Source organism: Microtus pennsylvanicus, chromosome 6, assembly GCF_037038515.1.
Source record: "Microtus pennsylvanicus isolate mMicPen1 chromosome 6, mMicPen1.hap1, whole genome shotgun sequence".
NCBI classification, from domain to species: domain Eukaryota; kingdom Metazoa; phylum Chordata; class Mammalia; order Rodentia; family Cricetidae; genus Microtus; species Microtus pennsylvanicus.
In genome coordinates, this window is record NC_134584.1 from 30,278,432 (window position 1) to 30,304,040 (window position 25,609).

The 25,609-nt window shown below is 40.7% G+C and overlaps 1 protein-coding gene across 4 annotated transcripts in view; it reads right to left on the reverse strand.

Annotated features, from left to right (window-relative positions):
- Positions 1–25,609, reverse strand: part of Dab2 (DAB adaptor protein 2) — a 54,594-nt gene that overhangs the window by 10,809 nt on the left and 18,176 nt on the right. The window contains exons 2-11 of one of the 4 annotated variants that reach the window (XM_075975952.1): positions 13,572–13,763; positions 12,491–12,630; positions 11,028–11,126; positions 8,846–8,977; positions 8,243–8,323; positions 7,848–7,874; positions 7,553–7,606; positions 7,092–7,154; positions 1,523–2,176; positions 391–544 (exon numbers count right to left, since the gene is read on the reverse strand). In XM_075975952.1, the coding sequence (XP_075832067.1) occupies positions 391–544; positions 1,523–2,176; positions 7,092–7,154; positions 7,553–7,606; positions 7,848–7,874; positions 8,243–8,323; positions 8,846–8,977; positions 11,028–11,126; positions 12,491–12,630; positions 13,572–13,662 (1,495 nt within the window). In that variant the 5' untranslated portion in view covers positions 13,663–13,763. The remainder of the gene's footprint in view (positions 1–390; positions 545–1,522; positions 2,177–7,091; positions 7,155–7,552; positions 7,607–7,847; positions 7,875–8,242; positions 8,324–8,845; positions 8,978–11,027; positions 11,127–12,490; positions 12,631–13,571; positions 13,764–25,609) is intronic. The other 3 variants (XM_075975954.1, XM_075975953.1, XM_075975955.1) reach the window with 3 other exon arrangements.

Sequence of the window (25,609 nt, forward strand, 5' to 3'; positions counted from 1 at the left end):
ATCAAGGCAAATGGTATGGAAAGCATGCACGGCCCTGCTTCTGCTGCGCAGACAGCACACAAGGCTCCCTCAGTTCATCTCCTTTTCACCATTGAAGCCAGTCTGACTTCAGAATCCCTTACAACTGTCTCCCGAAAGCCACTGCCAGCTGTTCAGGGTCATGCAATACTGAAAATGGACTTCTTGTCCCGGGGCAGCGCAGAGAGCTGAATTCCAGTTACCAGGCAGGAATGTCACCGGGATGTGGTCTGTGCAAGGGTTAAAGTGAGGGGAGCGTTGCTGGACGTCTCCCCTGCGATGCCACAACCACAAGAAGTGCCTTCCTCCTGTGCATCACCACTGTGGGTGACAGTAGCAGAGCCACATCTGATTCCATCCCTGGGAACATACCTAGACCTGCAAGGGGCCCCATCGGGGCAGGAGCGCTTGTTTTGAAGAGATCCAAAGGGTTGGTCTGTGGGGCTGCAGGTGGTCCTGTGGGTGACGTCTGGCCTGGAGGTTCTGAGGCAAAGATGTCTGAGGCAAGCAAGTCATTTGCTGAAGACTGACAAGGAGGGGAAGGAGGGAGAAGAGTTACTCAGGCCAGAGGTAGACACATCTGTCTCCTACTCTTTACCCCCAAAGCTAACCTCCCCATGAAGGAAAGTCTTTTATTACTGGCAAATGATTACGTCTACTAGCAAATAAAAGAGCAAAGGTGAGGTGTGTGGGGTGGGAATAAGACGGCTGTAGTGAGCAGATTAATGGATTATACCACCTGGACTTGCAAAATAAAATCTATTTTTCTTATTTTATCCTTTGATGTCAGTCTGGTCTCCTTGACGAAAATTTGCAGCTGGGAAAGGAAGGGCAGCATAAGTATCCTAAATAATTTTCTATCATTCCATTAGATCTAAATCAGTTTCCATAGAGATGCAACTACCTTCAGCATTAGGTAAGTCTGCACCTTCCTATGAGAGCTTTGAGGAATCGCCTACAGACACTGCACTTGGAGTTGCTTTTGCACGGAGCTGGTAATAGTGATTGTGTGAGCTTCTAAGTCAATGGGTTATTAAATCAACATTTACATTTAAAAGAGGAGACAGACTGGAGACTTTTATATACCGCCACCGTGGACATCCGTGATGATGGGTGTGCCGGGTGTGTTAGTGTGGGGGCAGGACCAAGGGAATCACAAGACCTCTCCCCCTCCCGTCCCAGAACGTGACAATCAAACTTACCAGAGGCACAGAAGCATAGCAGCATTAACAATGGAAAACAAAAAACAACTTGTGTTTAGTTTAGTATTAAGTGACAAGACATGCAAACGGAAAGCAGATGTGACCAACACTGCCAGGAAGCGGAGGAGGAATGTTGACTAGAGAGGGGCATATTCCTGGAGGGTCGGTGTGTCTCATCCCACCTTCTACTTCACAGCCACACAGGGAAACTAAAAGAGCAGCGGGGAAGAGAGCTCGCGTCACACCACCCTTTGGTATTGAGCATGCACTCTGCTAATGGGGATGCAGAAAAGACAATTCACCTTAGCAGTCCTTCTGCCTCTTCCGGGTTTGGTACTTTGTGGAGGTGGGATAATGGCTATGGAGTCATGCGCGGAGGACTGGACAGAGCTTTCCAAGTCCTGCTTTACGCCATTCGGTACTGAGAGTCCTTTGGGAGGGCTTCCCACAAAAGGGTTCGGGGAAGGTTTGATATGGAAGCCGTTCTGGTCTCTGTCAGATACCCCATTTGGAGTTCTCACTGCTTGCTGGGTTTGCGAACTTGGATAGGGCCACGGGCCTGCCTGAGCTTCCTGTTTGCCAGTCCGGTTAGAGATCTGGTCAAATTGCTGACCAAAGTAATCGGTATCACCGTTCAGGGGCCCTTTACTCAGCGGAGTAGACAAGCTACTCAGGTTCGCTTTCTTCTGATCTGGAGATGTGAGAGAATCAAACGAAGAGGGTGCCGATTGGTCTGGCTGTGCAAAAGGATCATCACGGAAAGGATCAGGATTAGGGGTGGGAAAGAAGTTGAGATTGGCAGAAAAGGCATTTTCAGGCAAGAAGGATGCCTGAGGCTTTGGTCGAGGGAGAGAACAGGAGGTGACGCCATTGGTTAAGAATGGATTTTCTCTTAAAGAGTTCTGATTGGTGTCGAGTTCAGAGTTTAGATCCACTAACAGGATATCTTTGCTTTCCTAGCACATTTGGGGGAAAAAAAGAGAGAGAGAGAGACAGTGTTAGTCCATGTTATAACTTCACATGAGAAAACTACATCAACATGACAAGGATTACCGGGGTTCCTATTAGAATTTGGGACTATTACCATCTCCCAAGAACCCCAGAGTGTTTACTCGCTGGGAATTAGTTCCTCACTAGGCTTGTGAGCTGTAAGTTCCCCTGGGGTCTGCCCTTCCTTCAGTGAAATCTTATTAAATTCATCCTCTCCTTAGTCCATACATTCAGATGGGCTAGGTTCATTATCTTCGTTGGTTTAAGTGACGTCTTTGAATTAATTGGGACTCACTCTAAATGCTTATCTGAATATACTGTTTGAACCTATGAATGGATTTCAAATACCTAGTCCAGCTTGCTACCTGTGAAACACGCAGTTCATAGTCCTTTTCCAGAAGTCTCTAACATTCCCTCTCTAAATGAGCAAATTCTTGGTTAGTATTCATATGTGTACTGTGTGTGTATGGTGTTGGGAATTAAACCAGGGCTTTGAGTATCTCAGGCATTCTACCACCACTAAGTTATACTCCACAGTTCCAGATTTCATGGTTGTGGCTGTGCCAAAACTTAAAGTCAGTTGAGGGAGAAAAACGAGATACTCCATTTTTATCTCAGTCTGTGAGTCTGACTTTTGAAAGAACTAAGATCTTAGTAATGGTAATGGCCAAGTTGGACCTCTCAACTTTGCCATCCTCATCCCTTCTTGGACACACCTTTTGTGTGTGTTCTTCTGTATGTGACACTCAAAATACTGTGCACATCTAATCAATTACACAGTAACCGCACGTCGATGTACATATTTTCTATATATTGCCCCGATTTCCTGTATTGTGGGAGTGATCTTGCCTATTTAGCATTGAAGTCAGTTAGCTAATAACTAAGAGGGTTTTAATGAGGGTTTAGGATGCAATCGTCAAACTATGCAAAACGCATAATTCTGCTAATTCCCCTTTTTCTCTATTCCATCAGAAAAATATAGATGTTAATTACCCAGTTTCTTCATTTGTTTTATGAAAATTGTTAGCATCAAAGCTACCAGTTCGATCAATTTTACATGTTTTAATTCTAATTTATAAGTAATTGCGATTTAAAACACTGGGAAAGACTTTTGTCTGATTTTGATCCATTAAATACTTAACTATGCCAGCCATAGACTATAAACAATAAACATTGCCCAGCTGGAAGGAAGCTAAAGTAGACATCTAGCGGTAACCTGGGTAAAGTACCATTTTCATCACCAGGACAAGAGCAGTTCAAAAGAAATCTGAACTTCTTCAACTAATAAGGATAAAAAACATTCAAAAGTCTCTGTCTTTTCAAGAAAAGAAAAAAGTCCTGTTTCTCTTTTATGACCATAGAAGAGACCACAAAATCAGGTTTTCAAGCTGTATTTTTTTCTTTTTACTTTCTTTACTGGAAAATATAAAATCAGGTTTTGCTCTTTTGTTTGTTTTTGTTTTGTTTTTTTTAAAGCTTGGTTGTCTTTTTATACCTAGAAGAATTCATCACAAGAAAGAGCTTAAATTGAAAAGCTTTTAATCAAACAAATGAATTGGAAGGCTTCTTAATGAGTGGATCTTTAAGCAATCAAAAGGTGGGATAAGATGCATTCCTGAAGCTTGATTTCAGTATTTCTAAAAGCCACCTCTAGGTTAGCATGGTTGGGTGTTCCCAGCTGGTAGAGTTCTCCTTTCCAGACACTTCAGAACAAGGTCTTAGGACACCAAACAGGAGCCACAGTTTTAGACTTCTGAAGAGTCACCCTACAAGCAAAATGTATAAGGCTCTCCTCAGGTCAGGGCTGTTGTCGATCCAAGCGTAAGAGTCTAAGTAAAAGACTAGACTGGATGGAGGGAAGGCTCATCTATTCCCACAGTCAGAGCTTCCGGAGTGCTTTGGAGCCTGTCAGCACCCCCTGAGCTACCACCTGAGCACCTCAGACAGGCATGGAAGTGGCTCAAGTGCTTCTGTAAGGGGGTGCGGAGATGGCAATATTGAGACACAGATCTACAGCTCTTCTCTGAGTAGCTAGCCTCCCAGAGACGGTTACTAGCTGAGGCCTCAACCCTGCTGTTGGCTTCCTGCCATTCCATACGTGCATTAAAACCAGTGTCTTTAGAGCCACTTTCGGAATGCTGCATGGCAGAACCCCACTTGTTTTACCCTAGCTACTGTCTATTGCTCTCTACCCTTCGGTGACCAGCTCTACTTCAGAGTTTTCTTTATACTTTTCTTATTAATATTTCTATTTCAGTTTTACCTGCATCTACCCCATGCCATTTCTGGGGGTATAAATGTGTATACATACACATATTATTTAAACTTCTTACCCAAATCTAATTCTCTTATGCCAGGTTTAACCTCTATGATGGTGGATCATTTTCTGTAGTCTTTTTTCTTGTCTCTGTACTGTCTCCCCTCTCCTTCTCCCCCCCTTTCTCTTTATTTCTAAAGCATTATGAAACATAATGTTCCAGTAATTTTGCAAAAAAAAATTAAGTTCTAAAAGATGTCAACATATTATTTGAAGTGCATAAAAGTTTTGTTCATCAGTTTGGGAGGAGCCATAGCCACCAGGGATAAAGGAGTCTAATTTAGATATTTTTTCTATACTTTACATTTTCCAGAGCAGTTGTTGTAAGAGTTGAAAAACTCTGAAGCATGCTAGTTTTATAAGTCAAAGAAACATCTATTTTGTGACCTCTGCATATGGATTCAATGCAACAGAATATGTTGGCAATGTCTAGCCAACATATAATTAGTCCTGTTAACCATTTTTTTAAAAAAAACTTACCAGATAGTATCTACTTTAATTAAATTTATCATCTTAACTTATTTTTTAAACTAAAACTTGAATTTCTACAAATAAAACATTTTTAGTTTGTGAGAACTCTAGTATAAGAATAAGGATCATCCATGCTGTTTTTCATTTGGTACGAAGGAAGGAATGCTTCAGAAGTACACAAAAGTCAATTAAACAGTAAGTGCCTTCTTGCTTCTTCTCCAATTCCACTTGTGTCTCAAGAGCTTTCCACTATCTTGGAGGGCCCATTTCGGTGTGTCACTTTGAAAGATGATTGTACAGATATCGATTTCTTTTATCTACTAATAAAGAATTGCCAAGACTGTTGAGAGATCCAAAAGAGCCCAGAGCTAGGATGGTCCTGCCAGCATTAGCTAGCCTAAGATGTCAAAAATCTTGCCCTGAAAACACTAAGAAGGATTGTAAAAATGAAAGTTTCATGGACAAGCAAGAGGGGAAAGACTCACTCTGAAAGACTACCCAGGAGTTCTATCTCCTCTATTGTAGGCTCTGCAAGGACTTTATGATGCTGCACAGTGCGATTCTCACTCATGGGTACAAAGAATAGTGTACACATTTCATCCTTCAGTGGACTTGTGGGTTTATGCAGTGAGGGTGTGCATGCTGGGCATCTCTGTAGTACTCTAGGAAGTGAGAATCCTTCCCAGTTTCTCTCTGATTCACTTCAGTTCCTGAGATCTTCTGCACATCATAAAACTTACTTGATAATTTCCTGATTTGAAAAGAGTCTTATACAAGCATTTCCTCCATTATTCTACATGAAATAATTTACTGTTTGCCTAGCTATTGCCTTCTTATCCTTGGTGTTCAAGTTATTAACTCCCTTTCTTAGAAACATTATGGGGCGGGGCAATGGGAGCCGGGGAAATGGCTCAGAGGTTAAGAGGTCCTGACTTCAGTTCCCAGCAACCACATGGTGGCTCACACCATCTATAACAAGATCTGGTGCCCTCTTATGTCTTGCAGGGATACACACAGGCAGAACACTGAATACATAATAAATAAATAAAAAGAAACAACTGAGTCTGCTGGTTTGGCGAACATCCTCTAATTAGCATCATTCCCTTGGCTTTGACACTAGTCTCAACACTGCCCCTGCTGGACAGAATGGTTGATGGTAACACTTGTGTCTTTCTTGTCATTATGTCATTTCCTGAGTGGGTGCTCAGGAAACTAGGAAATAAATAACAAATGTTGATTCAAAATGACATGACTACTTCTGTGTGAGGCCTGTTTTATAGAAGATCTGAAGAATATGACCTTAAATCTGAGCATAAATGAGGTTTTTTTTTGCTGGACCAATATTTTCATATCAATAAAGGAAAATATTGATATATTCTCAGATGACCAACACAGATTCATTAATACTGAGAAGACTTGCTTTATGGTAATGTTCTATAAAAACTTGCAATTTTCTAAATGAAGAGACTTTTGTTAATCATAAAATGAACCTTGTTTAACTATTTTTGTTTGTTTGTTTATTGTTTTTCAAGACAAGGTTTCTCTGTGCAGCCCTGACAGTCCTGGAACTTGCTTTGTAGACCTGACTGGCCTCAACTTCACAGAGATCTGCCTGACTTTGCCTTCTGAGTGCCTGGATTAAAGGCATGAGCCACCATGCCTGGCTCCTTCTTTAACTCTTATTTCACGTCAAACTCATGCTGCTAAATTGCAAAAAAAGAAAAGAAAAAAGGAAACTTAAACAATTTAGGATTTATCATTTAACACATATACTTCTTTCAAATAGACTTATGCCAAGAATTATAATTCAGTCTTTTCTTCTGATCCCAAATTATTACCAAGAAGAAGCACAATGGTTGGGTAGTAGCACAGATTTAACTTCTATGTTATATTAATATATCTGAATTAGTAGTGATAACTTCTTATGGTGATTGAAGAATCAAATGATCTTTCTAGTAGCCACTTCTATTTCATGAGGAAAAGTCAAGACATTCCAAGTTGCCATGAAATGCTCAATCTTTCTAGTTAATTGTAAATTTGGGATTATAGATGTTATTTCAATTACATTGCAAATTTAAAAGCAAAACACTTACTGTTTGACTATTTAGGTCTGGAGGTGTAGACATGTCCCCAAACAAATCCATCTGGTCAACACCCTTAAAAAAGTATTTGGATTAGATTCAGATGTGTCTACTAAAAACAATGACTTTGTCTATCATTGTAATTGTTTGTGTCCTAAACTACGGGAAATAGTTGTCACAACTGGATTGCGATCGATTTCACACAGATTTGATATTAAGCTCCAAATGTCAGAAAGCGAAGGCTTGTCTCCAAGCGCATCACTCTCGTCAACACCTTAAAGAAGAACTATATTAGAGTCTGCTGATCTACTCAGAAGATTATGTGGTAGACTAACATAGATATTACTTGAATGCATTGGAAAATACTTGTCCTAATTGAATTTTACTACGGATTCAATATAGGTCCAGTATTAGCAACATTTGCAGGAGGTAGAAACCCATGTTCAAAGAATCACAAAACATCCCAAACATACCAGCTTCAGTTTGTTAGCTTGATCATCAAGGGTCATTAGGGCCTCACTTCCATTCTGAAAATAACAAGCAATTATTAAAAGGATTTGAACTGATGAAGTCGCCCCATAACATTCATTTCCACGCCTGACTATTCCACGAAGCTGTTATAGCTTGATCTCCAATAACTTTAGCTAATGAGCTTCCATGAAAAGAGTGGTCACTAGCCCAGAGGATCAAGTCAGGAGGGGGGAATGCTCTTGCATGGAGCCAGCATGGCTTCCACACATCACAAGAGAAGTAAAGAAGCAGCTTTACCTCTTCCACTTTGCTGGCTTCTTCGACCTAAAAAGAAAGACACAGATTCACTGAGCTTGGGATTTGGGATGAGAGTCAATACAGGAGCAAAGACTGCCAGATTCATAGTTAAGGGGGGGTGGTCTTGTATATTTTGCTATATGTTCCCCTTCCCCCTTCACATAGATACTAGATTTCCAGATTTAAGCTAGGTTGCTCTGTCAAGTCCTTTAACTAATGTGAATGTTACAGGGACCCAGACATGAAATCCCACAATTGCCCTGCTAAGAACGACAGACAGGTCCATACTTAAAAGGAAAGAATTCCATCTCTTCAGACAGGGCTTATGAATACGACATTGAATAGACCCTGAGTACAGTATTGATCCAGCAGAACTTCTATCAAACAGAACTTGCCTTTTTCTTTTCTTCTTCCTTTTTCTTTACATTGTAGATAACTTGAAAAAGGTCTTTAAGATCGACGACTAAAGGTTCAGCCTGAAGCAACAGAAAGGGTTAACAGCATTTTGTTCTCAGCTTTACTCTTTGACCACACTCAGTTACCATTAATACTTTCCATTTCCTATTGAGATTCCTTATAATTATCTTCTGGATTATAGAGGATCACCACCCTCAGATAACTAAAGGATACAAGGTTAATAAATGTTTCACCACCGTTAAGAATATATTTATCACAACAGAATTTTTTTTCTCAAGACAAAACAAGAGGAACCATGACAGTCTGAGTTTCTTCAAGGTTTCTGGGAATAATTCAATATTATTCTAAATTTATTAGTAGCATTATTAGAAAGTCTATCTTCACAATTTCTTTGCCACACATGTGAGTATCAGTGACATTTTAAATAGATTCTTTAGGCATAAGTCATGATCTGAGGGGTGATTGACCTAAAGAACCAGTGACTTAATGAATTGTTTCGAGTAATTCTTCTTGTTAAGAAACAAGCACCCCTATTCTCAACAGAAGGCTAGTCCTCATGAGTACTATGTCTTAGAGCTTACCTGTTGGCCAGTTTTTATGGCAAAAAATTGATGCTGGCCTTCTCCTCCACACACATAACCAAACGCTCTGTTATCTGTCACATCACGAGCAATGAAAGAAATCTTATTTACTGGATGTTCATGCTCTATTACCTAGAAAGGGAACGTAAAAGAACAACAGTGAGTGATGCAGACTTGTTGGCTAGCACAGCTGCCTATCAGAAGGTTATAAGAAGGCATACACCAGGGCTGAGAAATGGCTCAGTGCTTAAGAGCACTGATTGCTCTTCCAGCAGATCCGGGTTCGATTCTCAGCAACCACATGGCAGCTCACAACTGTATGAAAATCCAGTTCCAGGGGATCTGACACCTTCACACCAATGTACATATAATAAAGATAAATAAATCATAAAAAAATTTTTAAAAAAGAAGGCATACACAAGAGTTTAAAGCCTTTGAAGGAAGACCTTTTAGTCTTTGGTTCAAGGCTGGATCTGATTTATTTCTGCTAGAAAGGGCTCCAAAAGGAAGAGTTAATAGAAAACAAAAGTAGAAGATCATTTTTTTTCTAAAAATCTAAGTACTTGACTCTCATTCTATCCAAAAGATATAATGCCATGCCCAAGGAAAGACTGAGAGGAATTCAAAAATTTCTAAAGTGTAATCAAGTGAATCTGGGTGTGTTGTGGCCTTTATAGTCCCTGGGAGATTTAGACAGGTCATTAGTTTACCCTATGAGTTCAAGACCAGCCTAGGCAGCACAAAAAGATAGTATCTGACCAACTGAACAACCAAGTGAGCACATACCAAAATCAGAGTTATTACCACAATAAACAGGAAGATGAAAAATTGAAGTCAAACAAAACTCAAGTAGGTCCAACTTCTTAACTAAATGACAAACTTAAATGAACAGCCTAAGCTGGAGAACTGTCCAGAGGGCTCCTGTATTTTATTAAAATGACTGAACCCAGTAAACCCTCAAGCTATGAAATGCAGCTGATAAGCATTTTCACCCTGTCCTGGAGGGACCTTGTTATGAGAAGGAAATGTGACAGAGACTTTAGTTTATTTTTTGATTTTCCCCATCTCTTTTGATCCTTTCTAGCCTGCATACGAGTTCAACTCTTGAAAGAAATCTGTAGGTGGCAAAATATGTCTTGAATTTTATTTCCAAATGCCTAAGATCACTGAAAAGATCAGTCAACAGATACTCTTGAACTGTTGAGTTTGATTTGACAGCGGGTCTTTAGTCTCCAAGACAGTTTTGCCAAATGAAGCTTTTTGTGAAACAAATTAAAATGTCATATGGTTTCTTAAATGTTATGAATCTATATTTATCATTTTAAATGAATAGTAATGTGCCAAAGGGATCATATTTGGAAAAGAAAGAAATAATGCTTATGAGAGAAACTGGCAACTATTGTCTGAGGGGCTTGAGATAAAAAGTTACTAAGGGCAGAAGGATAATGATAAAAGACAATGATACCCGAGGAACTAAGAACCAGGAAGCTGAGAGGGCATATACCACGGGGCCCTCACCCTAAGTTTGGCAGGCAGATTTTTCATGTTAGATAACGGGTGCCTCTTGGAAGGGATGAATAGACATCTTGTCATGTTGACTTGATATGAGTAGCAGAGTTACAGATGACAATGTTTTATAGAATAAAGGGAAAAGTGCCATAGGAGACCTGAAATACTATAGCTTTGGGGTACTGAAAAGAATAAACTAAAGAAGGAAAAAGAAGCAAAACTGATTCCACGCGATAGAACAATAGCCACCCTCCCACACACACAAAAACTAACACAGCAGCCAAAAAAGTTGACATCCGCAGGTTGGAAAGGACAGGGTTGAAAGAGAGATGAAAAACATTCTAGAGGTTTGGACCTAGCCACCAAATTCACACATTAGCAATCCATTAAAATAAGACAGATATTGAGATTAACCTTGTTTAGTCTGAAACTCAAAATAAATACCATGCAACAACAGTGGCACCCTTGTGTTTAGGGGCTTCTTTACATCTTTATAGGAAATGAATTTCAAAATGGGATATCCTGATTCTTCTCTTCCTATTGTCTATTTTAGAGAAGCCATGTGTGATATTACTCTTTTCTCTATTTGAGGAAGAAAAGGAAATTTTCCACAGGAATTCAACCATGGTCAGACTCAAGTGGTCAGCTACTGCTAGCAAGCACAAATTCTTACCCCAGTTTTCTCATCGATAATTTTGATACCAGACAGGGAGATGTTGACCCAGATCCTTTGCTTGTGTTGTCCCTGAGACCGGCCAGCTGCTGCCATTCCCTGGAGAGATTGAGAGAATAAGGGAAGTAGATGGTAAAGTATCCTAGAATACTTTGGATGGCAAAACCTTTGGAAGACGAACTGCTTTGTTTTCAGCTTGGATGGCATCGGGGAAAGGAGGGGGCATTTTTGATCAAGGGTAATGGACAGAATAGAAGAGATATGTTATTTCTTCAAGGGATGGGGATGTAGCTCTGTGAAAGCATGCTTGCCTGGTGTATGCAAACTCATAAATGTAATGTCTATAACACACACACACACACACACAAGATGGCTCCTAAACCTTGTATTATTTAATTAGGTCCACATAATAGCATAGTATAAAAATGAAAAATTCTGAAACACTGGGCTTGGGAAGATGGCTCACTTGGTAAATGTTTGCCATGTAAGCATGAAGACTCAAGTTTGATCACCAAAAACCCACATAAAAAGTTGGATTCTATGGCAGACACCAGTAATCTCAGTGCCAGAGAGGCAGAGACTGGAGGATCCCTGGGGCTTTGTGGTCAGGCAGTTTAGCCAAATTGATAAGCTCCAGGTTCAGTGAGCTACTCTGTCTCAAAGAATGAGGTAGGGGACAATTAAGGAAGGCACTCAATGTCAACCTCCGTTCACATCATGTGCACATATATACACATACACATGAACAGGGACACACATGCAGACATACAAATTCAAAAAACTGAATGGTGTGTCCAAGTACAGTCCTGCATTTTATCCACATACTCTATCAGCCAATAGTCATTCTGTGACTTCTTTGAAATGTTTTTAGTTTTTATTACTTTGGGGTGTGTGTGTGCACGGTACACATGTGTATAGTGGCCAGAGGATGCTAGCAAACATTTTTCTTGGTTGATCTTTTCTTCATATACTGACGCAGGGACTCATCTGAGCACAGAGCTCACAGATTGTCTAGCCGAGCTAGCAATGGGAATACTGTCTCTGCCCTTGATGATTGTGCTTACAAATGAGCTGCCCCACTGATGCAGCATTTTTGTGGGCGCTGGAGATCTAAATAAAGGCAAGAACCTTATTCATGGAGTCCTCCTCCTAGTCCCTGCTTTGTGTCTTCTATGCAGAATAAGACATATCACACGCAACTGCCCATGGCTTTTAAAATCATTTAATGATGGAGAGTTTAGGGTGGGCTTTGCTCATCTGAATCCTGAGTTTACCCAAATGAAAAGGCACCCAGCATCTTGCAACTCTTGAAGTCTACAAGACTCAACAGATTCAAGTAATGAACGACTTCTCTGAAAGGAAAACACTGGTGGATCAATATGTGAATGGAAACGTTTGGGTTGATGGGAGCTAAGAGAATCCCCTTTTAGACACATGGTTGAGACAGATAATGGCTTCTTTACCTTGAGTTTCATCATAGAATCTTGGCTCATTTTGTCTCCTCTTGCATCGGGCACGTCATCAATCCCGATTAGCTTGGCCTTGTATTTTACACCATCACCTTTGAACCTGGCCAACAGATACTCATCTGTCTTTTCGGAGCCTGAGAAGTAAAAAGCAATGCAGGATAAAGCTCATATTTAAATGCCCCCTTAGGTATGATCACATGTGCTCAGCATCCCCCCCCCACAGCATAAATCTTTACACAGTAATTGGTCACACATGGAATTTCCACTGTCTCATTCTTACTTCTTTTGAGCAAAATCTCTCAATATTGAATATAGAATTGAGAGTAAAAGGAAAAAAAACCAATCAGAAAACTACTTCCTTAAGATACAAAATGCAGAGGAGAAATTCATGAGAACACATGAACTGGGAGTTGGGAATATTTTTCATCAAAGCCTTTTTAATGTTTTGAGTGAATTTTAGACAAATGGCATATTCCTTTAATGAAAGAGAAAAGAAAATAAGGCACAAAACTATTTTCTAACATTTTGAACTATCAGAAAACAAAAGCGAATTGAGGGTAAATTACCATGGCTGTAATTGGATAATTATCCCTTCTTTCCTTTTCTCTCCTCAAAAGGCCCATGCTGTCTCATTCCTGGAGCTGAAAGACAGCAGCCAAAGCAGAGCAGGCAGCCCATGGCCCCGTCTCCAGCTCTGGCACACTAAGGACTTGAGCACTAGTTAGTACTTAAAGCCAAGAGTGTTTTAGTGAAAACAAAAGTTTTGATTTTTCAAAATTGGTGGTGCTAGTAAACAAGATGGTAAAGAGATCACTGGAAGATAATTACACAATAGTTATGGGTGTATAGTTAACCATGCATTTAAACAAAATAATTATAAAAAACCACATAATTAAAGAAAATGCCATAAAATTTTCCTAACTGAACCTAAGTTGGTATAATCAGAGGTGCAGAGACAAGGACTGCCATACATGAGACAAGCCAACCACTTCTGCCAATAAAGAAAAAAAAGTTCCCTTCTTAGAACTTGAGAGTAAGCTCATTTGACAGCCAAACAGGAGTCACTCGCCCCCACCTTTCTTCTTTTCCTTCTTTGATGGCGCTTTCGGGGCAGCCTGTTGGTCAGGCTGACCATTGGTCGTGCTGGCTTCAACTTCGTTAGACATGACGAGAAGGCAGACAGAAAACCCAGCAGCAGACGCTCACTGACACCAAGCAATCCTTGATGCGCAGGTCTCAAACGAACATAACCCTCCTCGGCACACACCTGTGGGTAGAGAAAAGGCTCGGTGAGGCCAAACTACAGCAAACCCAGACTCCACACCATCCGTGTCCACAGGGCCCGTCTGTTGCCGGTCTAGGCTTGGTAGCTGCACACGCTTGCCAATCCTTCTCGGTCACGCTGAACTCTGAAGGCAAGGTTGTTCCCTTTGAAGCTCCCCAGAATGGGAAAAGATTGTTTGGTAAATTTTTCTTCAAGCATTTGATTTCTGGTAGCATTTAATGATTACCTAGCTCAGCAACTTGTGTTAGAACTTTGGCATAAGACTCCGGTATCAAAGACAGGGATCGCAAACTGGTTAGAGTTCATAGCGAAAGAGAAACATACCTGCTGAACTCGATTAGATGGTAACTGATGTCTGAAAATGGATATTGAGAGTTTCAGTTATCCACAAAACTGCTTAGAAAGGCAGTTTGCTCCAGCGGTATAAGAATACCTGCAGCTTGGCTCCTATCCCCAGCATCCCCAAAGTAGAAAAGAGCAGACTTACTACTTTACTGAGACATTTAATAAGCCACTATTACGCTTCTACATATGATCTCCAGGGCTATATAAGCTCTGAACTTTAAATAGCTCCATGGTGGGTGGCGGCGGTGCTGGGGGTGGAGCACAGCAGCACTGGGAATCAACCTGATAATCAACATAAACCAGACTCAGAAAGGTAAACAGTGCATCTTCTATCATATGTGTTTATGACATATATGTAGGATGGGGACTTTGGGGAAGGAGGAGGATGGAAACATAAGAAGGAACATGGAGGGTAGAAAGGTAAAATATCCCATCTTTCTCTTGTATTTGGAGTCTATATTTAAATATATGTAGGGCTAGATCATATATATATATGACATATAGCATACATATTTGCATGACAGCATAAGGAAAAAGATGTAAAAGAGGAAGGGGGAAGAGCAGACAGGAAAAGATTGGGTGGGGAAGATTGGGAGAAAAAGGTAGTGGGAGTAGATATAAACAAAACACAGTGATTTATGTGTATAAAAATGTCATAATGAAACATTTCGTACGCTATTGGAAAATTAGTATTATAAATAAATCATTTCCATTTTCTCCATCGACATGTTAGTGTATCAGAGTGCTTAAGGGTGTCTCTTGCACAATTCACTGAATACACTAACAAATGCCTTTTTGCTATCATTCAGCACAAACTTTCAAAACAGTTGTTCCCCAAGCTCCTATAGCGCCCCCCTGTGGATTACAGTAGAGAAAACAGCCAGTACTCGGGGGTAAACTAATGTTTCAAAAGGTTTTTGCACCACATTGTCTTCTGTTCCTATATACTCTAGAGAAACACGAGAGGGTAAACATTCTAAAACTATAGACCAAACGCGGAGGAGAGCCACTCTCCTTTAAAAATTTACTGTAACACTGTCTCTAGACAGGGACACTCCCTTACCACAGGAACTTTTGTCTTTTTGCACTATGTCCCCCATGTATGACAACACCACGGTCCAAACCTACCCATGGGAATGCATGCTGTTTCATAGACATGGCAGATACAGAATGAGCCTCGAAGGTTTTCCCGTTTAACTCCTAAAAATCCTCAACACATATTACAGCATTAATTCATCTTCCCACGAAAAACCAAGGCACAGACTTTTTACTGCCTGCCAAGAGACAGAACCGGTTTTTTTTATCCCACACAGTCTGGTTCAGTGTCAGAATCCCTTGACATCCCATTGATGAATCTTATCTTAGAAATCACCATCTTGTTACAAAAGGTGCCTATTATGTCTACGTAGTGGGCAATAAAACTATGTCTAAGACGTAGTGCTCATAGTCTTTGCAATAAAACGGGATTGTGCCATGCTCCTTGCCTTGGGTAGATGTGAGCCGTCACTTAGCTTTCCTTGGTCAGCAGACATATCAAATTAAGCTCTTATTTGGATTTATGTTCCCATTTGCTTTGTAAGTCTCTGTCCCTCAGACCTCACTCTGTCTTTTAAAAGTAAGGACATGTGTCATTGGATTTAGATCCCTTCCCAAATCCAGCACAATCCACAAGTAACCAACTATGTCACATCCTGACTTTGGGCTTACTGCCTTTAAAAGTACTGGATCAATAAATTTCTCTTGCATTAAGCCACTCACTTTGCTGATGGTCTCCTGACACACACAGTTAATTACTTTGCTTTCCATCAGTTAGAGTGGTCTTATTGCATACACCATACATCGATGCCTTTCTTGGAGCTCTGCATCCTAGCTTGTGTTTACTTAATTAGGCTGCCACAGAATTCTTTTTAATGAGTTGAATGAATATTCTCTAAATTAAAAAAGTAGCTGTAAAATTTCCTGTGGAAGCTCTCCTTTGAATTTAGGCAATGATCAGCCATTTTCATTTCCTGTGTCATGCCCTTGCGTGTTTAATTCCTGATCATCTTTACCCTCTGCTCTTTTCCGTTTCTTTCTGAATGGCCTTAAAGTGAGTGGTTTACTTCCTTACATTTTCCCATCTGCTGAGGTACATCCAGCTCCCTCAGCTACCTATTGTCCCTGAAGACAGTAGGTAGGCCAAAGTCTCCTCTGAAGCTCTTGGCTCTCCTTTCTAAACAAGCGTGCTCATCATATGGTTTCACACAGATTAGCTTCATGCCTGTCTGCACAGAGCCCTTGAAGGGAGAAGACTCATTTGGCATGTGGGAGCCATGCACATGGTAGCCTGGGCTGTTGGAACAATTTAAATTCTCTTCCTTGCTTATCATGCGTGTGAATGTGTGTATTGCCAATTTCTAGTTTCTCACAACTCTCTACCTTCCCTTTAGTACCTGTGATTTTTGTTTTTAGAAATGTAATGAGAAGTTTTGTCTGAGGGCCCTAAAGTCTAAAGGGTAGCTAATGTGTCTCAAAGACACAGGGCTGTCTTCCAGGAGTAGATGGAAACCTATTTGGACTTCACTGCTTTCCAGGGTGTGATGAGGTCAGAAACTTCCATTGGATGAAGAGTTTCATTGGAAACACCTGTTCTTTTGCTCCCATATGACACTGAGTTCAACAGTGTTTCCATGGACCACAGAGGTAGGGGAGGCTTCCAAACCAGGTGGAATCACTGGCTGGGAAAGAATCATGGACATCAGAATTCATTGTCCATCGCAGAAAGTACCGTCACACCCTACAACAGCGTGTTGTTTCTGACAAGAAAAGACTTTGCTAACATAAGGTTTTTTTTTTTTTAAAAAAAAAAGACTCAGCCCACTCTGGGTGGTCGTGGTGCATGCCTTTAATCCCAACACTCTGGAGGCAGAGGCAGGCAGATCTCTGTGTGTTTGAGACCAACCTGGTGTACAAGAGCTACTTCCAGGATGGAAAAAAAAAAGACTTAGCCCATTCAATTTAGTATTTTTGACCCCAAGGTTTTAATATTTTAAAGAAATATGAGAAGTTTCACAAAGCACAATTGTGCACCTAAGGGAAAGGGGATGGTGGCAAGACAAGTGGGTGTAGACATATAAGACATGTCACAATATAACTCAAGGCCCATGACCATACCACGTTTTGTCTGCCTGTGTCAAACAGAAAGGGCAGAAGGTGAGTAGAACTACTTGGCCATGTGTTTTAAAAATTCCTTTTCCTCAGACACCAAAGACAACATTTGTAAGGAGGAGTCCCTAAGGATTGACCCTACATACACCAGGAAAGTGTTCCATTGATATTTCACCCCCTGCTCTCTGGTTCTTTTCACTGTAGTATTTTGAGTCAAATTCTCACTAAGTTGCTCAGGCTGACTTCAAACACACTGTGGGCTTTGAAATTGTCACCTTCCCAAGTGTTAAGTTACAGGTTTGTGCTACCACAACTTTGATGGCATTGCTATTGTTCCAAAGGTATTTGGCTTCCTTTGATTGTATGTCCTTTACTGTGACAGTTATAGTAACCAAAGAGAAACATAGCGAAGAAAGACTACTATAAATTTAAAATAAAATGGATGTGTACTTCGAATTACTCAGTCTTTCTTTTGCAGCATGACTATAAGATTCTTGTGATCAAGGAAGGAAGAGGTTATCTAGGAAACACATATAATGATCAGTAAAAGGCAAGGATTACAGATGAAAGCCCAAAGATGTATACATGGGTCATATCTAAACAGAGTTGATTTTTCTAGTTTTCTAGAAAAGGATGTTTTCTTCATTAGAAGATTGAAAACAGAAGTAAGAATATATATCTGGGGGAAACATTGTATCCTGGGCTCCTTGAGGCAACATGTAAAACAGAAAATGGTAAGTAAAGCTTTGCTGAGCCATTGGGACTAGCTTCCTTCCACTTGAGTGAAGACATCTAAGTTGGATTTTGAACTTCAAACAAATCTCCCTGAAGGAATGTGGAAATGGCTTCCTTGCATGGCAATGAAGTCAGATGACTGTGGAGCTTGCAACATCTCCCTTGGTTTCTGAGAGGGCTCTAAGAGATGTACAGCGGAAGGATGCGTGAGTCATCTTTGAATGACTGTGTCCTTGGCACTAATAAAAGTCAGCTATAGTTTGTTTTGTCCTTAAAGTGACTCATAGCATTTTGCAACCTGAAAAAAAAATCAGCATAGTGGGCAATAATTAGTCTAGGGTTTATAAGGGCAAATAAATTTAATGGAGAGCTTCTTAGAATTGCTTGCCCTTCTGTCAGTAGGACTTGTACTGGTGTCTCATTGGTACTCCTTTATGACTGTGAGGTTCTGAAGAAATTTCATGGCATTATTTATCAGGTCCTCTGACTTGCACCTCTCACCTACCTTTTTACTCTGATTATACAGACAGGCAGAAGTTTGTTTGGTTGTCTCAAAATGCTAGAATAACTTGAGTTAAAGACTTGACAGTAGCCCCATTTCACACATAGTAGAGAATCTCATTTCAAAGTTCAGAGTCATATGGTATAAACACCTAATGCGTTCAGCACCCCACATCCAAATGTTCTACATCTGTGGTTTCAAAAGCCTGCTGAACAAAAATACACAGAAAAAATCAGTACTAAACATGTACAGACTTTTTAAAAAAAATTATCATTCCCTAAATAAAACAGTATAGTAACTATTTGCATTATATTAGGCATTTTAAATACTCTGGGGATTATTTGAAATATAATAAAGAAATATGCTAGATGATTTGAAGTAAACAATATATGTAGGGTTTTGAACATCAAAGAATGTTTGGATTTATGTGAGAGGGGAGGATATTAGAACCAAGCCATTGTGGATTCAGAGGAATGTCTGTCCACCAAGATCTTAAAACCATTATCCTGAAAACTATATAAAAATGCCTCTGTTTTAGGAATAATAAATGTACTCATTAACCCAAAACCTAACTGTTTTTGATAAACTGTTGAGCTCAAAACTGAATTTGTTTTCCTCCTTATAAAATGCTTTTCTTTTGTTATTTGCTGTTCTTAAATCCCACCTACCTTTAACCCATATTTTCAAAAGTTCACAATCTCAAGGACTTTTTAACATACTGGTTATAGTTGCCACCAAGAACAGCAAGAAATAGACATACTGAAGGGAATGAAGGAGACTCAAAAAGAAAGCAGTGTCAGGCTGAAGAGATGACTCAGGCTCTAAGAGCACTGGCTGTTCTTCCAGAGGTCCTGAGTTCAATTTCCAGGAACCACATGGTGGCTTACAACCATCTGTAATAAGATCTGGTGCTTCTTCTGGTCTGCAGGCATACATGCAGACAGAACTTATGTATAACAAATAAATAAATAAATCAAGAAGAAGAAGAAGGAGAAGGAGAAGGAGAGGAGAAGAAGAAGAAGAAGAAGAAGAAGAAGAAGAAGAAGAAGAAGAAGAAGAAGAAGAAGAAGAAGAAGAAGAAGAAGAAGAAGAAGAAAGCAGTGTAAACATCTTCGCTTTGAGGGCCGCACTTTGTTCTGGACAAGGAAGGTGCTGCTTCCATGATCACACGCTGCCTGAACAGGACAGTCTTAACCTGGAGGCCAACAGGCAGCAGATACCTTCTCTACTGTCTCTGAAGTAACCTCTGAGAAAATGCATTGAGATGCAGCTCTGAAGTCTCGCACTTGTTGAATGACTTCCTCCCTTAGCTGCTTCCATCTTTATGATTTTTACACGACAGTCTACTCTTCAAAGGCCAATTGAGCAGACAGTAAGACTTCTGTGGATCAGAGAGACGGCTCAGGGAAAGGCGGTTATTAGAAAAACTGGATGGCCCAAATCCAATCCCCGGAACCCATGTCCAAAGTGGAAAGAGAGAAATGATTCCATGGAGTTATTCTTTGACTGCCACACTTGCAGTTTAGCATGCAGGCAACTGAAAGCATATCATACAGACACATGAGAATGAAAAATAAAGGTGCCAAAGGATTTTTGTGTCTTGTTGACTCGGGTAACTAGACCATGTTAATGTACACTCGAAGAGTCCTGGGGAGGCATTCTTGTGAATATTGACTATGGTAGGGACCCCATACCTGTGCTAATATACAAGTTAGGCATTTCTGTACAGGTTATGCATTTCCAGTAGCATGTACTCTGAGAGGTGATGGTGTAAGAGTCAGATTATAAAGCCCTGAACTACGAAGACTTCTTTCTATTTAGAGCCAAGTCAAACTTACATTAAGTGTTCCCTAGTTCCCTAGACAGTCAATTTGGGGTAGAGGAGAGATGGCATATTAGTTCAGAGTTTAAGATTCAAAGTCTCATCCACCTGGGGCCTTGCTTTTCTTTTAATTTTTTTAAACATTTTTTTTTAAAAAAAAAAAAACATGGTTTGAGGCATTTTTCCCTGCTGAGGTAGAAGGATTGCTTGTGATCCTGAGATCAACCTGAGTTACACAGTGAATACCAGGCCAACCAGAGGCATAGAGGAGTCTATTTTTAAAACTAGTAAACAGACAACAAAACCACAAGCCAGTGTTCAACAAATACAACTATGGTTGAGTCACAGCCCATGATCCCAATGCAGTGTACTGTATAATATCACATGGCAGCCAACATCAGCTCTTTCCACAGCAGGTGTTCTGATGGTTAGTAACTCAAAACATGGAGAGACACACTTTAGTTAGTGATATAGCTGAAAAGGTGAGTGGCTGTACCAAAGCTCAAGCCAGCCCTCTGCCGCCTCACTCTGGCTTAAAAACCTATAAATTTATGTTCTCATGGCATACAGAGACAGGACTTATTCTAAGTTCCTCCTGCCTAGTAGATTCTTTTTTAAAGAGATTAGGAAACAGGGAGCATAAAAAAGGTTTAAAAAAAAAAGCTGGCTAAGATAGAGCTAGCACCAGGAGAAAATTAGTTCCCAGAATGCACTATTCCTAGAGAGTATACTGTGCCTGGTGTTCAACTTTTTTTTTTTTAAAGCAGACTGTGCAAAGCTCATTATTACCTGGAGGCTCTACCAAGAAAGCCTTCTGGGACTTGGGATGTGATGAGTCTCAGTTGGAGAGGGGTGCCAGCATGTAAGTCCCTAGGGTTCTCCCACCGCACCACAGCCAACACAACCCAAGCCAAGCCAAGCCAAACCAAACCAAACCAAACCAAACCAAACCAACCCAAGCCGTTTAGTAGGCACATCAAGGAAAGACCAAGAAAACAACTTAGCTAAATGTTTCATAGTCTTGAACCAAAACAGAAAAATAATTTAAAGGTTTTGCACCTTCTTATTCTACATTGTCCCTGGATTCTTTCCCACCCCCATCCCAAGCAGAAGAAATCATACTTGGTCAAACTGGCCTTTGGATCTGGTTGTTTTGGCTAGGTCTGAGACACAACTCACAGATCAAAGACTTGAAATTTATTCTTAGCTCAGTACACTCTCTACCGTGGTGAAGCACCTTGGCCTTTTGGTTTCTTTTCTCTTCCTCTCTTCCTCTCTCTCTCTCTCTCTCTCTCTCTCTCTCTCTCTCTCTCTCTCTCTCTCTCTCTCCCTCTCTCTCTCTCTCCTCCCTCTCTGTCTTCCAGCATGAAATGGAAATCTGAGTTGTGACATTGGTAACTTATAATAATTTTGGCTGATTTGGCCTTTCCCAACTTTGTGCCCCACCCCCCTTTTCACTTTAAAAACAATTTTGTATTAGCAATATCTTCCTTTCCAGTTGGAGGAAGTAATTATCATAATTGGTGTTTGGGAGGGTTAAGTGTTAAGGGAGCTTTGTGTACCCATATTAAGGTCCATTCTCTAGACTAGCCAGGCCACCCAGTTCACTGGGAGCGTCTGAAACATATTCACAGCTGAGACCAAAGTCTCAACTTTATGATTAGTTTTCAACCTTATTTTTTAGTCAATTTTATCAGTGCACGGACTGTTGTTTATGAGCTTAAATGCTTCTCCCTATGGGGGGGGGAGCAGAACAAGTAATTTCACTAATCACAGTCTACTTTAGTCCCTTGGGAAACCTGGCTACAGCTAACACACCTCTATGAAGCCAGCAAGGAGGGCTGCATCACCTACTGAGATTCTAAGAGGGTAGTGGTGGAATGTCCCTCTGGTTTTCTGCTCACGTGGAATGCTTTTAGTATGGACATGAGGTTTAAGTTAAGTATTTCCATATCCAGGTGAGGTGTCCCTGCCTATAAGAGTAGCTCTTGGCAGGATGAGGTGGATTCCTTTGAGTCTGAAGCAAACTTAGGCTGTACCATGAGACCTTATCTCAAAACAAACAAACAAACAAACAATAAAGCACTTGCATGCCTGCATACATCTTAGCTTCAATGTCTTGACCAACATTCTACCCCTCCCAAGCCTGACCTCCTGTTGCTTAGGTGAAACAGGAAAACCGGAATCTAGCCTTGTCCTGTAATTCAATTCTACAAGAAGAAGGAAGTGGTATTGAAATTTTGGCTTCTGGGAAACAGAGAGCTTCAAAAATCACCTTTGTCATGGCTTCACGCTGCTAGCGCTGATTGTCTGGGCTCAGTTCTATCGTAGTTGCCCCTACACCCAGGATAAGGTTCATGCACTTGGCGTATTTCAAGGATGAGCATAGTGGGGCTCTCTATCTGGTGGACACTGTGCCAGAACTCTGCATTTGGGACTATTGGACACAGATAATAACTAATAAATATGGCTGACAATGCAGTATTTCCTTTCCTACAAGCTATTGTTCCCCTTTGCACTGTATATCAGCAGCACTGCAGGGAAAGGGGTCAGCAAGGCAACCACTGGGTCTTGGAGTTCAAGGGTGCTGAGCTCATCCTGGAAATGATCTTAAACTACATCATTATTTTTTCTGTCTTTCATTTAGATATACACAAACTCACTTATGTGACAAGGCCCGAGTGAGTGATTCCTATGAATTCTGAGGAAAGGACCACAAGAAAGAAGTCTAAGACTCTGGGAGAAAGGAGAGCATGGCTTTCTCGGGAGATGGGGGCTCAACACAGACTGCTCTTCCTTGTGTATTTTGAACTTTGGAACTCAGTGGTGGCTGGGAACTTGAAGAGCAAGTTTGGACTATGAGCCAAAGCATTTCTGGGAAGAGGCCAATGAATTAAAGCAGTCTGCGGTAGGAGTTTGGGAAGGGAGAGTTCTTTTAGGGTAGATGAGAATAGGGAAGACTTTGCTCAAATGTCAAGCTTCTCTCTAACCCCAGTGAAATGAACCTTTAGGAAGGGGAATCCTCTAATATGGTCATTAGTCAGTACGAAGCACCTTGTGGAATGAATTTTGACAAGAAAGCTCATGTTCCAGAATGCTCCTGAGTCCTTCTCCTACCCCTGTGACGATATTGTAGAACCAGCAACAGCATACCGACCTCTGCCACTTCAATGCTTTCTTCGGGGAATACAAATCTAGCAGGCACTTGTCGTTGGTAGCCGCAATAGGATTGGAGACACTGTGCCACAGTGACTGCCGTAGAAGTGGTATCAACCATATTTGATAAGATGGTTTTCAAAAAGTAAAACCGTTCATGGAAAATTGGGATGGGTGAGTTGAACCAACTTTAAAAACCTTTCTTTAGAACAACTCTGTTATGTAGTGCATGCCTAGAATTGGAATATCTTTGGAGACTGAGCTGGGGTTTTTGAGTTGGAAGCCAGTTTGGACTACTTAGTGAAACCCCACCTCAATGTAAAAAACAAGCAAACAAACCCAACAACAACAAAAAGACTATGAACCGGAAAAACTCCATCTTGTATCATCAGATGGTTTCTTTCTGTTTCTTTCTGTGCTGTCCTCATCCTAAATTCTGGCAGAAAGTTTTCTGAAGAGTGAACAACTTACATAAAGAATTTTAATGCTTTCCTACTTTTTTATTAAAATGTAACTATGGACACGCATGTTTTAGAATCTATCACAGTGCTTTTGAGCAGTAATTTGAATAAAAGTCTCTTGGACCAATATAAGCCCACAGTGAACACTTTTCACTCCACGACTAAATCTCACAAGGATATTGTGCTTGAACTATGCAAGACAGAAGACTACTACCGAAAACCACAGCCAATCAAAATGCAGAGTTGTGGAGCTCAGTCCCCCGGGAGACATCTACAGAACACTCCCACACCTGAGGTTCATTGAGGAAGAAGGGGCAGAAAGACTGAAGAGCTGAAGACTCAGGGAGATTGTTCTTCCTAGTTACATCACAAGTTCTATCAATGAAGTGCCATTAATGACAGCTCAAACTTGAGCTGGACAAGGAGGACACTAATAGACATGCCAAACTACAGGGGATAGGGGGAAACCCTTGAGGCTTCAACCCTACACAACGGATTATAGGCAACCATGTCAAGCTAGGAGCTGGGAAGTAAATCTCCAGGGAAGAGTTCACCAATTTGTTGTCCAGTGCTAAATGGTCAGTCCTGAAGACATACATATTAAGTAGCATTATACAGACACAACAGGTTATATTTAGGAATACGTATGTATTTGCAAATGCATGTAACAATTGATGAAAAAAGAGGCCATGAATTTGAAGGAGAGTGGGCAGGGGTATGCGGGAGGAAGGAAAGGGATTAAATTGCAATCTCAAAAATTAAAATAAAATAAACCGAAGAGTCAGATGAGGAAAAAGACACATCCATACCACTTTCGGGTTTCTGAGAATAATAAGAGCATTTGCATTTTTTTCTTCACAGTCCTTTTGCATACTTAGTGTTTTATTGTTTCTGTGGCTATCCTTAAGTTAGGTGAGATGCTGCTGCCAAAGCTTATTTTCCTAGCTCCTGGCTAGTTTTTCAACGAAATCCTATTAATGAAACTTAGCAGTTGGCTTCCAAGGCTAGCCAAGGTGTATGTGTTCATTCCCTTAGGAAATAACCTGGAAGGACATGCATCCCATCTTTGTGAACCTTAGGATACAACCAACGTTCACCTCTTGGAAGTTCTCTTACGGTGTGCGCGCGCACAATCCTAGTAAACACATTTCACTATATTCCAGTTCCATTAGTCATCCTGGAACTCTACCTGGTGTTAGGCGTTAAAGAAAGCTTGCTATTTATAAGAATCTGTATTTGAAACCTTAGGTTAGTAAGGCAGAGGCACACACCCCAGCAGAATTATGATCTTTTATAACCACAGCAGGGTGCTTTAAAATGGGAAAGTAATCTTAAGCTTTTCCTCTTCCACAAACTAGCGCAAGAAATACTGCCTGATATTTGGTTTCTTTCTGGCTGGATGATATAAATCCCAAGGAGATTTCCCTTCCCAGGCAGAGGCCCATATTCACGTAATCCAGAAAGCCAATGCTTGTGCGGCTCCACCTTTGTGCAACTCGAGTTTCAGACACATGCTGAGTTTTTAAGTTGTTAAAAGAGGAAGGGTCCAGCTGCCTGGTTGTGTCAGTGCCGAGCAGTCAAACTGGGATGTGTGCAGTAATTGTTTATAGTCAGTGGGACTAAGTTGTGTGCCCGCTACATGTCTGTGTCTAGACCAGAC